This window comes from Eptesicus fuscus, chromosome 19 (assembly GCF_027574615.1).
Source record: "Eptesicus fuscus isolate TK198812 chromosome 19, DD_ASM_mEF_20220401, whole genome shotgun sequence".
Taxonomy (NCBI): domain Eukaryota; kingdom Metazoa; phylum Chordata; class Mammalia; order Chiroptera; family Vespertilionidae; genus Eptesicus; species Eptesicus fuscus.
This window is the reverse complement of record NC_072491.1, coordinates 307,614-318,147: the sequence shown is the minus strand read 5'-3', so window position 1 is coordinate 318,147 and position 10,534 is coordinate 307,614. Positions and strand designations below refer to the sequence as shown.

At 63.4% G+C, this 10,534-nt stretch overlaps 1 protein-coding gene across 5 annotated transcripts; it reads left to right on the top strand.

The window, feature by feature from the left end:
- The first annotated feature begins 9 nt into the window (after nt 1-9).
- HSF1 (heat shock transcription factor 1) lies at nt 10-9,587 on the top strand. Of its 5 annotated transcripts, none has more exons than XM_054708712.1 (14): nt 10-268; nt 4,422-4,530; nt 4,841-4,977; nt 5,243-5,367; nt 6,679-6,754; nt 6,861-6,892; nt 6,977-7,073; nt 7,150-7,286; nt 7,371-7,640; nt 7,976-8,059; nt 8,739-8,844; nt 8,920-8,985; nt 9,066-9,135; nt 9,224-9,587. In XM_054708712.1, the coding sequence occupies exons 1-14, from the start codon at nt 152-154 to the stop codon at nt 9,427-9,429; spliced, it is 1,632 nt and encodes a 543-aa protein (XP_054564687.1). In that variant the 5' UTR covers nt 10-151; the 3' UTR covers nt 9,430-9,587. The 5 variants fall into 5 exon arrangements, with proteins under 5 accessions (XP_054564687.1, XP_027992430.2, XP_027992431.2 ...); XM_028136629.2 differs by having other exon boundaries at nt 6,831-6,892; nt 8,751-8,844; XM_028136630.2 differs by having other exon boundaries at nt 6,831-6,892; nt 9,090-9,135.
- The last annotated feature ends 947 nt before the right edge of the window (nt 9,588-10,534 follow it).

Below are 10,534 nucleotides of genomic sequence, written 5' to 3'. Positions count from 1 at the left end.
CAGTCGCAAGATGGCGGCGGCCATGCTAGGCCTGTGGGCCGTGTCTGCGCAGCGAGCGGCGACGGCAGCGCGGCCCGGCCTACAGACGCGGCGGCGGCGCTAGCCCGGCCTCGGCCTCTCTTTGCGGTCGCTACTTCCGCCTCTCCCCGCCATGGATTTGCCCGTGGGCCCCGGCGCTGCGGGGCCCAGCAACGTCCCGGCCTTCCTGACCAAGCTGTGGACCCTCGTGAGCGACCCGGCCACCGACGCGCTTATCTGCTGGAGCCCGGTGAGGGCGGGCGCGTCCCCGGGAGGCCGGGGCAGGCCCCCGCCTCGGCCGCTCGGTGTGGGGACGGAGGGCCCAAGGGAGAAAGAGCGTCCGAGGCCTGGCGCCGGCTCCGGTCCGCGCCAAGTTCCCCTGGGGCGGGGCGGGGAGGAGGGCGGGCCTCTCCTTCCTGGGCTGCTCACTGTCGGACAGCTGCGGGGGTGCGTGTGTGCTCTGACGGGCGCCCAGTTCCGCTAGTGAAAGTTGCGTCCAGGTGGCCTCTCTCTTCCCAAACGAGTTACCGGTTGTGTGGTCGGCAGCTGTTCGTAAAGCACCAGGACTTAGCTCACGAGCCCGAGGGCGTTGCTCTAGTGCGAAAACGGGAAGGAAAAGGTCGGAAAGCTCAGGTTGACCTCCACACCGCGTCCAGGTAGCACAGCTGGGTTTCCAAGATGAGCTTTGTTTTTCATTCCTCGAGGGGGCGTCTTGATCCCCGTCCCCGCGCCCAGTTGCCTGGCAGCGGCCTTGTTTACATGCGTGGTCTGAGCCTGCTGGACCCGCCCGCTCCGGCCGCGGGGTAAACCAGAGGCTGTGTCTGCAGTTGGAGACGAGAGCCTGCTGTTCATTCGCCTCCTGGCTGCGACGCCGCCTCCCGAGAGGGCCAGGGCCGGCGACTGTGCGGCCTCTAAACGGGCCCGTCCGGGTGCAGAGAGGCTCTGGGTGCCTCCGAGCGCCCTACCCGCTGAGGGCCATTAAGCACTTCCCGCTCCTGCTCCTGAGCTGCAAGGAGAGGAGGGGAAGGCTGGGCTGCAAGTATCTCCCGCGAGCCAGGCTCTCTCGCCCTTGGGTTGTCTGGTGGCTGAAGCTCGCTCTGCGGGAAGAGTGTTTGGAATAAAGAGGCTAGAAGTCCCGTTGGAGACATTTTCTGTTGGTCCCAGGGATGTGGTCCTGCGGGTGGGTGTTCCCCATTCCCCAGAGCCTTCATGGGCTGCACAAGTCCCAGAGATGGTCAGGGTGCGTCCCCACAGGCGGGCCCCCTTACCACCCTTCCCTTGTTCTAGACCTTGAACTTGACCGACCAAAGGAAATGGCCCCCTGTTTCTGTCTTCCTTTCTTGGGCCTTCCTCCTCCTGTTCCTGCCCTGAACTCTCAGAGAACACCCTCACCCAGTCTGGGAGGGACATCAGAGCTTAATTCTACTAGGATGATCTGCCCTGCCCCTTAATCTGCTTGCTGTTTGTGCTTAAAGATTGTGAGGCGGCCTGGCCAGCGTGGCTCAGTGGTTGAGTGTCCACCTATGAACCAGGATGTCACGGTTCGATTTCCCTGTCAGGGCACGTGTCCGGGTTGCAGGTTGGATCCCCAGTGTGGGGTGTGCAGGAGGCAGCCGATCCGTGATTCTCTCTCAATATTGATGTTTCTCTCTCCCTCTCCCTTCCTCTCTGAAATTAATAAAAATGTATTTTTAAAAAGAAAAGATTGTGAGGTGTGAGGGGAGCCCTGCTGGCATACTCCCAGGACCGGCAGTCTGTGTTCTGGGCAAAGCCTTGGAAAAGAAAAGTCCGATAGGATCAGACCGGTGGCAGCCGCCACTCACAGTGGCCACAGCGGCCTGAGCCCGGTTGGCAAGTTCTCCATGGGGTGAGGAGCAGCTGGAGCCTGCACGCCTGACCTGGTCTGTGTGGCCTAGGATCATGGCCAGTGAGGCCGGGAAGCCCTCGGACAGTTTCAGGAGGCACGTCTCACTTGGAGTAAAAGGGCCTCCTCCTGGACTTGGAGGCCCTGCTTACAGTTTGGCCCTGGTGTCTCTCAGCCTCACCTGTCCCAGCCTGGTCAGTGCTGTTCTCTTCTTGCTGGGAGCAGGAATGACCCTCACAGTTGGGTGGGGCTGGGAGAAGTCCTGGTGACAGGAGGTCCCAAGGCCGGGTCCATCCAGGTGGCCTGTGTCAGAGCCACCAGTGGTCAGAGGGTCACTCGAGGGGCCGGTCTTTGGCTGAGAGTCTGGAGCAGAGCAGTCCCTGCAGTTAGGTCCCAGTACTCTCAGCCGGCCGTGCCTGCGTTAGAGCCTCCATCCCATGGATGGAGCACATGAAGAAGGGGACCCCAGGCTCTTGGTTGCAATCACCAGGCATTTCGCCTCGTCACCTTGGAGCTGGGTCGGGTGAGCTGCTGTGCCTGCTCCCTCCTGAGAGGCAGTCGGCCTTGGCTGGGACCTGAGGGGAGTCGTCTCCATCGCCTTGGCTGTGCCCCTCCTAGTGCGGCATCCGGCAGTGCGCCCTGCTGGCTGTACTTGGATGTGGCTCGGTGGTCTGCTCACACTGCCATCCCAGAGGGGAACTCGCTCCTTCCTTTTCCACGGTCAGTCTTACCGACCACAGCACACGCCCACCCAGGACAGTGCGGCCGAGGGCCTGCAGAAAGCCACCCAGCACCCAGGCTGGGCTGCTCCGTCCCACTGGGACGTCGGACTAAAGGGAGCCTTGGAGACAGGTTCAGAGGGTTGGCCTGGGACCGGCCGCCGCTGCCCATTGCTCCCCTGGGTGCCAGTGTCGTGGGGTCCCTTAGAGGTTAGGGGCACATGCGTGTGGGGGAAGGAGAGGGAGAAGGGAAGGGCAGGGCAGGGCGTGCTCCCTGGAGTGAGGGTGCCTCGGCACCTTTAATATGACCCAGTGCCTTCTGCCCTCCGAGGTTGTGGTGGAAACCAGCTTTGGTCTTAAGGATTGCTGTGCGTGAGGAGTCTCCTCTCCTGCTGCTTCCTGGTTCTCTTGATCTCTTGCTTTCTGCAGTTTGACATGAGTGTCCAGGTGTGGATTTCTTTGCATTTACCCTTCTTGGAGTTTGTTTTTTAATATATTTTTATTGGTTTCAGAGAGGAAGGGAGAGAAAGAGATAGAAACATTGATTGGCTGCCTCCCGCACGCCCCCACTGGGGACCGAGCCCGCAACCCCGGGCCTGCACCCCTGACCAGAATCGAACCTGGGACCCTTCAGTCTGTAGGCCGATGCTCCATCCACTGAGCCAAACGAGCTAGGGCTGTCCACTGTCTTAGGCAGCCACAAGATGTGAAACCCAGACATCCCGTGCAGGCCAGTTTTTGCTCAGTGGTTAGAGTGTCCGCCTGTACACTAAGGTCGCAGGTTCGACCCCCACCCCGTCTGGGCGAGTACAGGAGGCAGCCAGTCTGTATGTCTCTCAGCACATGTTTCTCTCTCTCTCTCTCTCTCCCTGCCCCCCTCTCCCTCTCTCCCTTCTATTCTCTCTAAAGATCAATGGGAAAAAATCCTTGGGTGAGGATTAACAAAAAAAGAAAATTAGACATCCCTAGAGAAAAAGCTTTTTATACTGGGAGAGCTGGGAGTTAAATCAAACAAAGACAGCAAAGCTTATTTAAATAACTTAGTCTCTGGAAATTGTCCTGAAGGCTTTAACAAAGGAAGCTCTAGCTGTGGCCAATGTGGCTAAGTTGGTGGGGTGGAGTGCTGTGCCATGCCCTGAAAGGTTGCCAGTTCAGTTCCCACTCAGGGCACACCCAGGCTGCAGGTTCTGTCTCCAGTTGGGGTGTGTACAGGAGGCAACCAATATCAGTGTTTCTCTCTCACATCGATATTTCCCCCCTCCCTCCCTCCGCCTCTCCCCCTTCCTCTCTCTCGGAAATTTAAAAAAAAAAAAGTGCTCCAGTCCTAGACTAACACTGCAGGGATCATCGGGCTTTCCCACCTCTTTAACCCTCTTCCCCACAGGGGAGCCCGCTCCCTGTGCCACTACGTTCACGGTCGCGTGCCACCCTGCCCGGCACAGGGCCTGCCCCACACACACCTCGTGGAAAGACATGGAAGAAGCGGGTAGTGTAGCGGTTTGTACAACCTGTTTCTCCTCTCAGAGCCCAGAGGAAGGTGGAGTTGCGTTTCTGAGCACAGCTTTCCTGCAATAACTGAATCAGGGCCCGTGTATTGGCTGCCGGAAGGTGGGGTCTCGGCTCCTCTCAGTGCATTTGCTTGTAGAAGCGAAAGTGGGTCCCCTGAAGAATGGGCCTGCAGTGCCGCAGTGCTTCCCGGATGGGACCTCGGCCCTGGGGAAGCTCCAGGCCCCTGGGTGGGGCACCTGACTGCCATGAGGCCCCTCCCCTCTCTGGCCGAGTGGCTCCCGCTGCGCCTGACTCGCTGCGTGTCTCCTCAGAGCGGGAACAGCTTCCACGTGTACGACCAGGGCCAGTTTGCCAAGGAGGTGCTGCCCAAGTACTTCAAGCACAACAACATGGCCAGCTTCGTGCGGCAGCTCAACATGTGTGAGTGCCCGCCGCGGGTCTGGGGGGCAGAGAGCGCCGGCGGTGACCCACCTGTGGTTTCACCCACCTTCTTCAGGGGCGTGGCCTGAGCCAGCACACCTCAGGGCTCGGGGAGGCGGCCTCTTCCCTGGGGGAACCGTCCTCATGAGCCTGAACCTGAGGTCCAGAGGCCACGTCTTGTGGGGACACGGGGTCTCAGGCCAGACTGCCCAGCCACTGCAGGCAGACACTCTGAGGTGGCAGTGCTGGGGGGTGGGGGCGGGTCTGGTCCCCGGTCCGAGGCAGAGCTGCCATGCCCCATCGTGTGCAGATGGCTTCCGGAAGGTGGTGCACATCGAGCAGGGCGGCCTGGTGAAGCCGGAGCGGGACGACACCGAGTTCCAGCACCCCTGCTTCCTGCGCGGCCAGGAGCAGCTCCTCGAGAACATCAAGAGGAAGGTGACCAGCGTGAGTAGCCGCCTCCCTGTCCCCAGCCCTCTGCCCTCCCCCGACGGTGGGGTAGCTGCGTCCACTCGGCGCCCTGCTGGCCTGGCCTGGCTGCTCCAAGCCCACTTCCGATGGCCCCTCCTCCTGTCCACGCGGACCCCTGCCTGTGCCCCGCCGGCTGCTGCAGAGAAGGCCATTCTCAAGGCCGCAGCCCCTGGCCCTTTCCCCGTGTCCAGACCCCCCGATTCTGCGGGGCCCGTCACAGTAACCTCCTGTGGGGACCTAGGTGTCCACCCTGAAGAGTGAGGACATGAAGATTCACCAGGACAGTGTCACCAAGCTGCTGACCGACGTGCAGCTGATGAAGGGGAAGCAGGAGAGCATGGACTCCAAGCTCCTGGCCATGAAGCAGTAGGTCCCACGGGAGCGGGCGGAGGTGGGCGGAGGAGCGTGCGGTGCTGGGCCACGTGCTGGGCACTTCCCACCGCCTGCGGGGGTGGTAGGTGCTCTCGGGCCTTTTGCTCCCCAAACAGAGTTAGGTTTGGGCTTGCACACCTCGAGGCGCCTGCTTGGCCACCCTCCTTCCCCGGGAGGTGGGGTCTGACCGCTCCTGCAGCAGCATGTGGAGCTGGGCTCAGAGCACTGGCCCCATTCTCCGCCCGCTCACACCAGCCCTCCTGGCCCTCCCCGCAGACCAGGGTGGCCAGGCCCCTCCTGCTGGCTCCCACTGTCCCTGGCATCACTCAGCACAGACGTCCCCTCTCCTGCCTATCCCCACCTTAGGCCTGGGGAGCAAGGAGCAGGTACTTTCTGGAACCCTTGCCCCTGGCTCACGTCTGGTGACCACATAACAGCCCTGTGCTACCCCCTCCACCAAGACCCTCAGAAAGGCCAGCTTGGGTTTCCTCCCATGCCCGCAAGGGCCCTGGGGACCTCAGGAACCCCAGCCGGGGTGGCTGTCCTTGGCTCAGGGCACCTCAGCTGCTCAGGGGGCAGGTGCTGGTGCCCTTGTGACCTGTGTCATGGAAGTGGCTCCTGGGCTCTGACTCTTCACATTGGGGCCAGATGAGCGTGGCCTTCAGTCGGGCATCTCTGTAGGTGAGGCCAAGAGGGCCGCTCTGTCAAGACATGCAGGGGCGGGGTGGGGAGGGGGTGTTGGCAGGGCTGGCCCAGCGGAGGGCAACCCGCTCATAGCCCTGCTCACCTGGTGGGAGGGTGGGCTCAGCTGGCTCTTCCCATTCCCTGGGCCACCTCTGAGCTACACTCAGGCCCTGAGCCCTGGAAAGGTAACAGTCAACCCCATATGCTGCTCTGCAGCCTGGAGAGCTGGGCTGCCACTGTCCCTCTGGCCTGCCTTCCTGTCCTCAGGCTGGGCAAAGGTCAAGGGGGGGGGGCCTCAGGAAGCCCCCAGGAGGATTCTGGGGTGCAGCCAACACTCCGCCTGCATCTGACCTTAGCCTCCAGCTGACCCCCCACCTGACTGAGCATCCCTCCCTTGAGGTGCAGGTGAGCAAGGAGGGGGGTAGTGGCAGCAAGGTCTGGCCTGCCCCTGATCTTGTCACACAGCCCATCCTCGTCCGGAGTGGAGAGACAAGCTAGCGATAGGTGGTCACCAACAGCCCTGCACCCTGCACCTGCCTGGGTGGGGTGGGGTGTCTTTGGAGCCCTTCAGTCTGGGGCTCCTGGGACCCGGCCCGCTGACTGCACCCTGGTCTGTTGCAGTGAAAACGAGGCCCTGTGGCGGGAGGTGGCCAGCCTGCGGCAGAAGCACGCCCAGCAGCAGAAAGTCGTCAACAAGGTACACGGCGGGCCTTCAGGGCGCCCGCGGTCCCCTCCTCGGCTGGGCTAACTGCCGCCTCCCCCCACCCCCACAGCTTATCCAGTTCCTCATCTCGCTGGTGCAGTCGAACCGGATCCTGGGGGTGAAGAGAAAGATGTGAGGCGCTGTGGGTGCCCGTCTCAGCACTGGGTCCTGGGTGCCACCGGGGCCAGGAGGCAGCTAACCCACCCTTCCCCGCAGCCCCCTGATGCTGAACGACAGTGGCTCAGCACATTCCTTGCCCAAGTACAGCCGGCAGTACTCCCTGGAGCCCCTCCACGGCTCCGGTCCCTACTCGGTGAGCTCTGGGCGCAGCGGGCGGTGGGGGCCGTGCTGCCTGGGCACAGCCACATGTGTCCCCTCTTTGATGGCAGGCTCCGTCCCCGGCCTACAGCAGCTCCAGCCTCTACTCCCCAGAGGCCGTTTCCAGCACCGGACCCATCATCTCCGACATCACCGAGCTGGCTCCCAGCAGCCCCTTGGCCTCCCCCGGCAGGAGCATAGATGAGCGGTGGGGACCGCGCCACCTCCCTAGTGGTCCGAAGAGGGCTGGGGCCCCGGAGGTGCCTGCTGACGCCTGTGCCCCCACCCGCAGGCCCCTGCCGAGCAGCCCCCTGGTGCACGTCAAGGAGGAGCCGCCCAGTCCTCCTCGGAGCCCCCCGCCGGAGGAGAGTCCTGGGCGCTTGTCCTCCATTGTGGACACCCCCCTGTCCCCAACTGCCCTCATTGACTCCATTCTGCGGGAGAGTGAGCCTGCCCCAGCTGCCTCAGCCACACCCCTCCCAGATGCGGGGGGCCGGCCCCCCTCAACCCCGCCCACCTCCTCGTCCCCCGAGAAGTGCCTCAGCGTCGCATGCCTGGACAAGTGAGTGCTGCCCTCACTGCCTCTCTCCCTGGACGTGCCGGGGGCTTCTGGCTAGGACTGTCCTGGAGGGCTGGGCACAGGGCTGCAGACTTGGTCTTGAGCTCAGAGTTTGGTATTGGGGAGGGAGATGGAGACCAGCCTGGCTCCCACACCTTGTCACTCAGGAGTCGAGGATGGTGGCCTGTGGCACCTGCTCTCTGGGCCACCCTGGCTGCAGCTGTCAGTCACCTGGTCCTGCTGCCCAGCAGAGGCCCTGCCACCAGAGCCAGGCGCGCGGGCGGGGCACGCACCCTCCGGGCCCGGCTGCAATGGGCTCTTGTCTTTCTATCTTGCAGTTTGGCTCGCACTCCACAGATGTCTGGGGTCGCCCGCCTCTTCCCCTACCCCTCCTCCTCTCTGCATGGCCGATTCCAGCCAGGGTTAGCGCTGTCCCCACTGGGGAGGGGGGAGGGCTCTTCCAGAGCTCGGGCCCCTCCCCAGCTGAGGACCACTCGGCCCAGCCTGGTGAACAGCATCCCAGGCCGCCTGCAGGGAGTGTGGCCCCCAGGCTCTAGGGCCCAAGCCTGTGCCCCAAATCACTGGCTGACAGCGAGGGGCCTTCCAGGCGAGCTCGGCTACTAGTCTGGCCGGGGTCCCTGCTACTGTGCAGACTGGCTTTCTCTCAGGGCGGGCTGGCCACTCCCCAGTGTCCTCGGTGCGCCCCATGGCCCGGATGCTCTGGGTCACAGCCACCAGACCTGGGTATTTCCCACCCGCACGGGGCAAGCCCGGCCCACCTCACACTGAGCACAGCCTTCCCCTCCCTACTGTCTTCCATGCAAAGGCAAGACTTCAAGCCTGAACCACTGCCCCATCCTGCTCAGAGCCTGAACCCTCCTGGCCCAGGCCCGTGCTGTCAGAGGCCTGCAGGGGCGGGCCAGCCCGTGTGGCCCCAGTCACTCTTCCCCCCAGTTGCCAAGCACCCAGGCCCTGTCCTCACACATGGCTGCTCTGGCCCCAGGCAGGGTGGGTGTGGCTGAGGGGGAGCCCTCTGGCAGGGGGTGTGGCTGAGGGGGAAGGCTCTGGGGCGATGCCTCAGCTGCCCCCTCACCCGGCCAGGGCTGAGCTCAGTGAGCACTTGGATGCCATGGACTCCAACCTGGACAACCTGCAGACCATGCTGACCAGCCACGGCTTCAGTGTGGACACCAGTGCCCTGCTGGATGTGAGTCCCGCCCCGCCCACCTCCCGCCGCCCACCCTGCTCGCAGGCCCAGCCTGACTCTCCTCCTCTCTCGCAGCTGTTCAGCCCCTCGGTGACAGTGCCAGACATGAACCTGCCAGACCTGGACAGCAGCCTGGCCAGTGTGTGTAGAGTGGGGGTGGGGTGGGGGGAGGTGACGAGGGTGGGGGAGCAGGAACCCTCAATGCCCTCCTGCCCCAGCAGATCCAGGAGCTCCTTTCTCCCCAGGAGCCCCCCAGGCCTCTCGAGGCAGAGAATAGCAGCCCCGACTCAGGTGAGCAAGCCCACCTGCCCGCCTCCCGTCCCCTCCCGTCCCCTCCCGCCAGCATCCTAACCATGCCATCCCCTCTCCGCCCCCCCAGGAAAGCAGCTGGTGCACTACACAGCTCAGCCCCTGCTCCTGAGGGACCCCGGCCCCATGGACGTGGGGAGCAGCGACCTGCCTGTGCTCTTCGAGCTTGGGGATGGCTCCTACTTCTCAGAGGGGGACGACTATGCAGACGACCCCACCATCTCCCTGCTGACGGGCTCCGAGCCCCCCAAAGCCAAGGACCCCACTGTCTCCTAACGGGTTCAGGAGGCGCAGCCCCACATGCCATGGCCTGCCTGGGGCTTCACAGCCACGCCGCACTGACCAATACTGTGGCTTTCACAAAGTGTATTTTGGTTTTTACATGAGTCCCCCTCCCCCCTTCACAGAAATAAACATACAGGTATATATGTAGACGGCCATGGATGGACAAGACGGGCTCTACACTGGCCTGTGGCCACTTCCTCCCAGGGGGGCAGTGAGGAGGCCCCAGCACACCTGCTCTAGGGCCTGTGTGCACTCAGGATTAATAAAGGAGCAGGGAGGGGCCTGTGGGGCTGCAGGACTGGGGGGCATGGCTTGTCTGCCCAGCAGAGCCTTCACTGGGAGAAGAGGGTTCTGGCTGAAGGGAAGGGAGTGTGGCTCTGCCTTGCGGGTCTGGCTCCTGCACGGTCAGCCACAGGGCAGTGAGGCACAGCCCACCTGACAGCTGGCGCCCCCAGGGGTTTCCCCACCCAATGCTCCCCATCCTCCTTCCGGCAATGCCTCTGTGGCTCAAGGAAGAGGACGACACGGGTGGAGCAGGTTCTTGGGCATCTCAGACACTCCCTGTGGGGCCCCAGCTGCCAACCGAATACCTGGCCTGGCACAGCCCCCGGCTCTTCCATCCCAAGAGCGGATCCTGAAGACAAGGTGGGAACCCGCCCGGCTGCCTCCCACCTGGCGGGCAACAGGGTCTGGGCAGTGTCCTGAGGCTGCACCATGGGGACCACCCAGCCCAGGGCCAGAGTAGGGTGGCAAGGGCCCGCCCGCTCAGGTCATGTAGACGATCGCTCCAGAGACATGTGCCCCCACCCCCACGGGTGCATCCACCACCAAGGGGGAGGCCCCAGGCAAGGATTGGCATACTTGACCCTTCTCCAGGCCCGGCCCCAAGCCAAGGTCCACTTCCAGGAAGACTAGGCACCCACTCCTAAGCCACACCACACGGGGTCAAGGGGGATCTGGGCAGGAAGTCTGGCCACAGCAGACCTCAGGCAGTGAGAGCTGCCACCCAGGACGTCAGGTGGGATCTGCCCAGCCCCTCTGGCCCCCACCCTGAGGGTGCTGTCCCCCCAGGGCATGGACCCCAGGGGACCCAGTT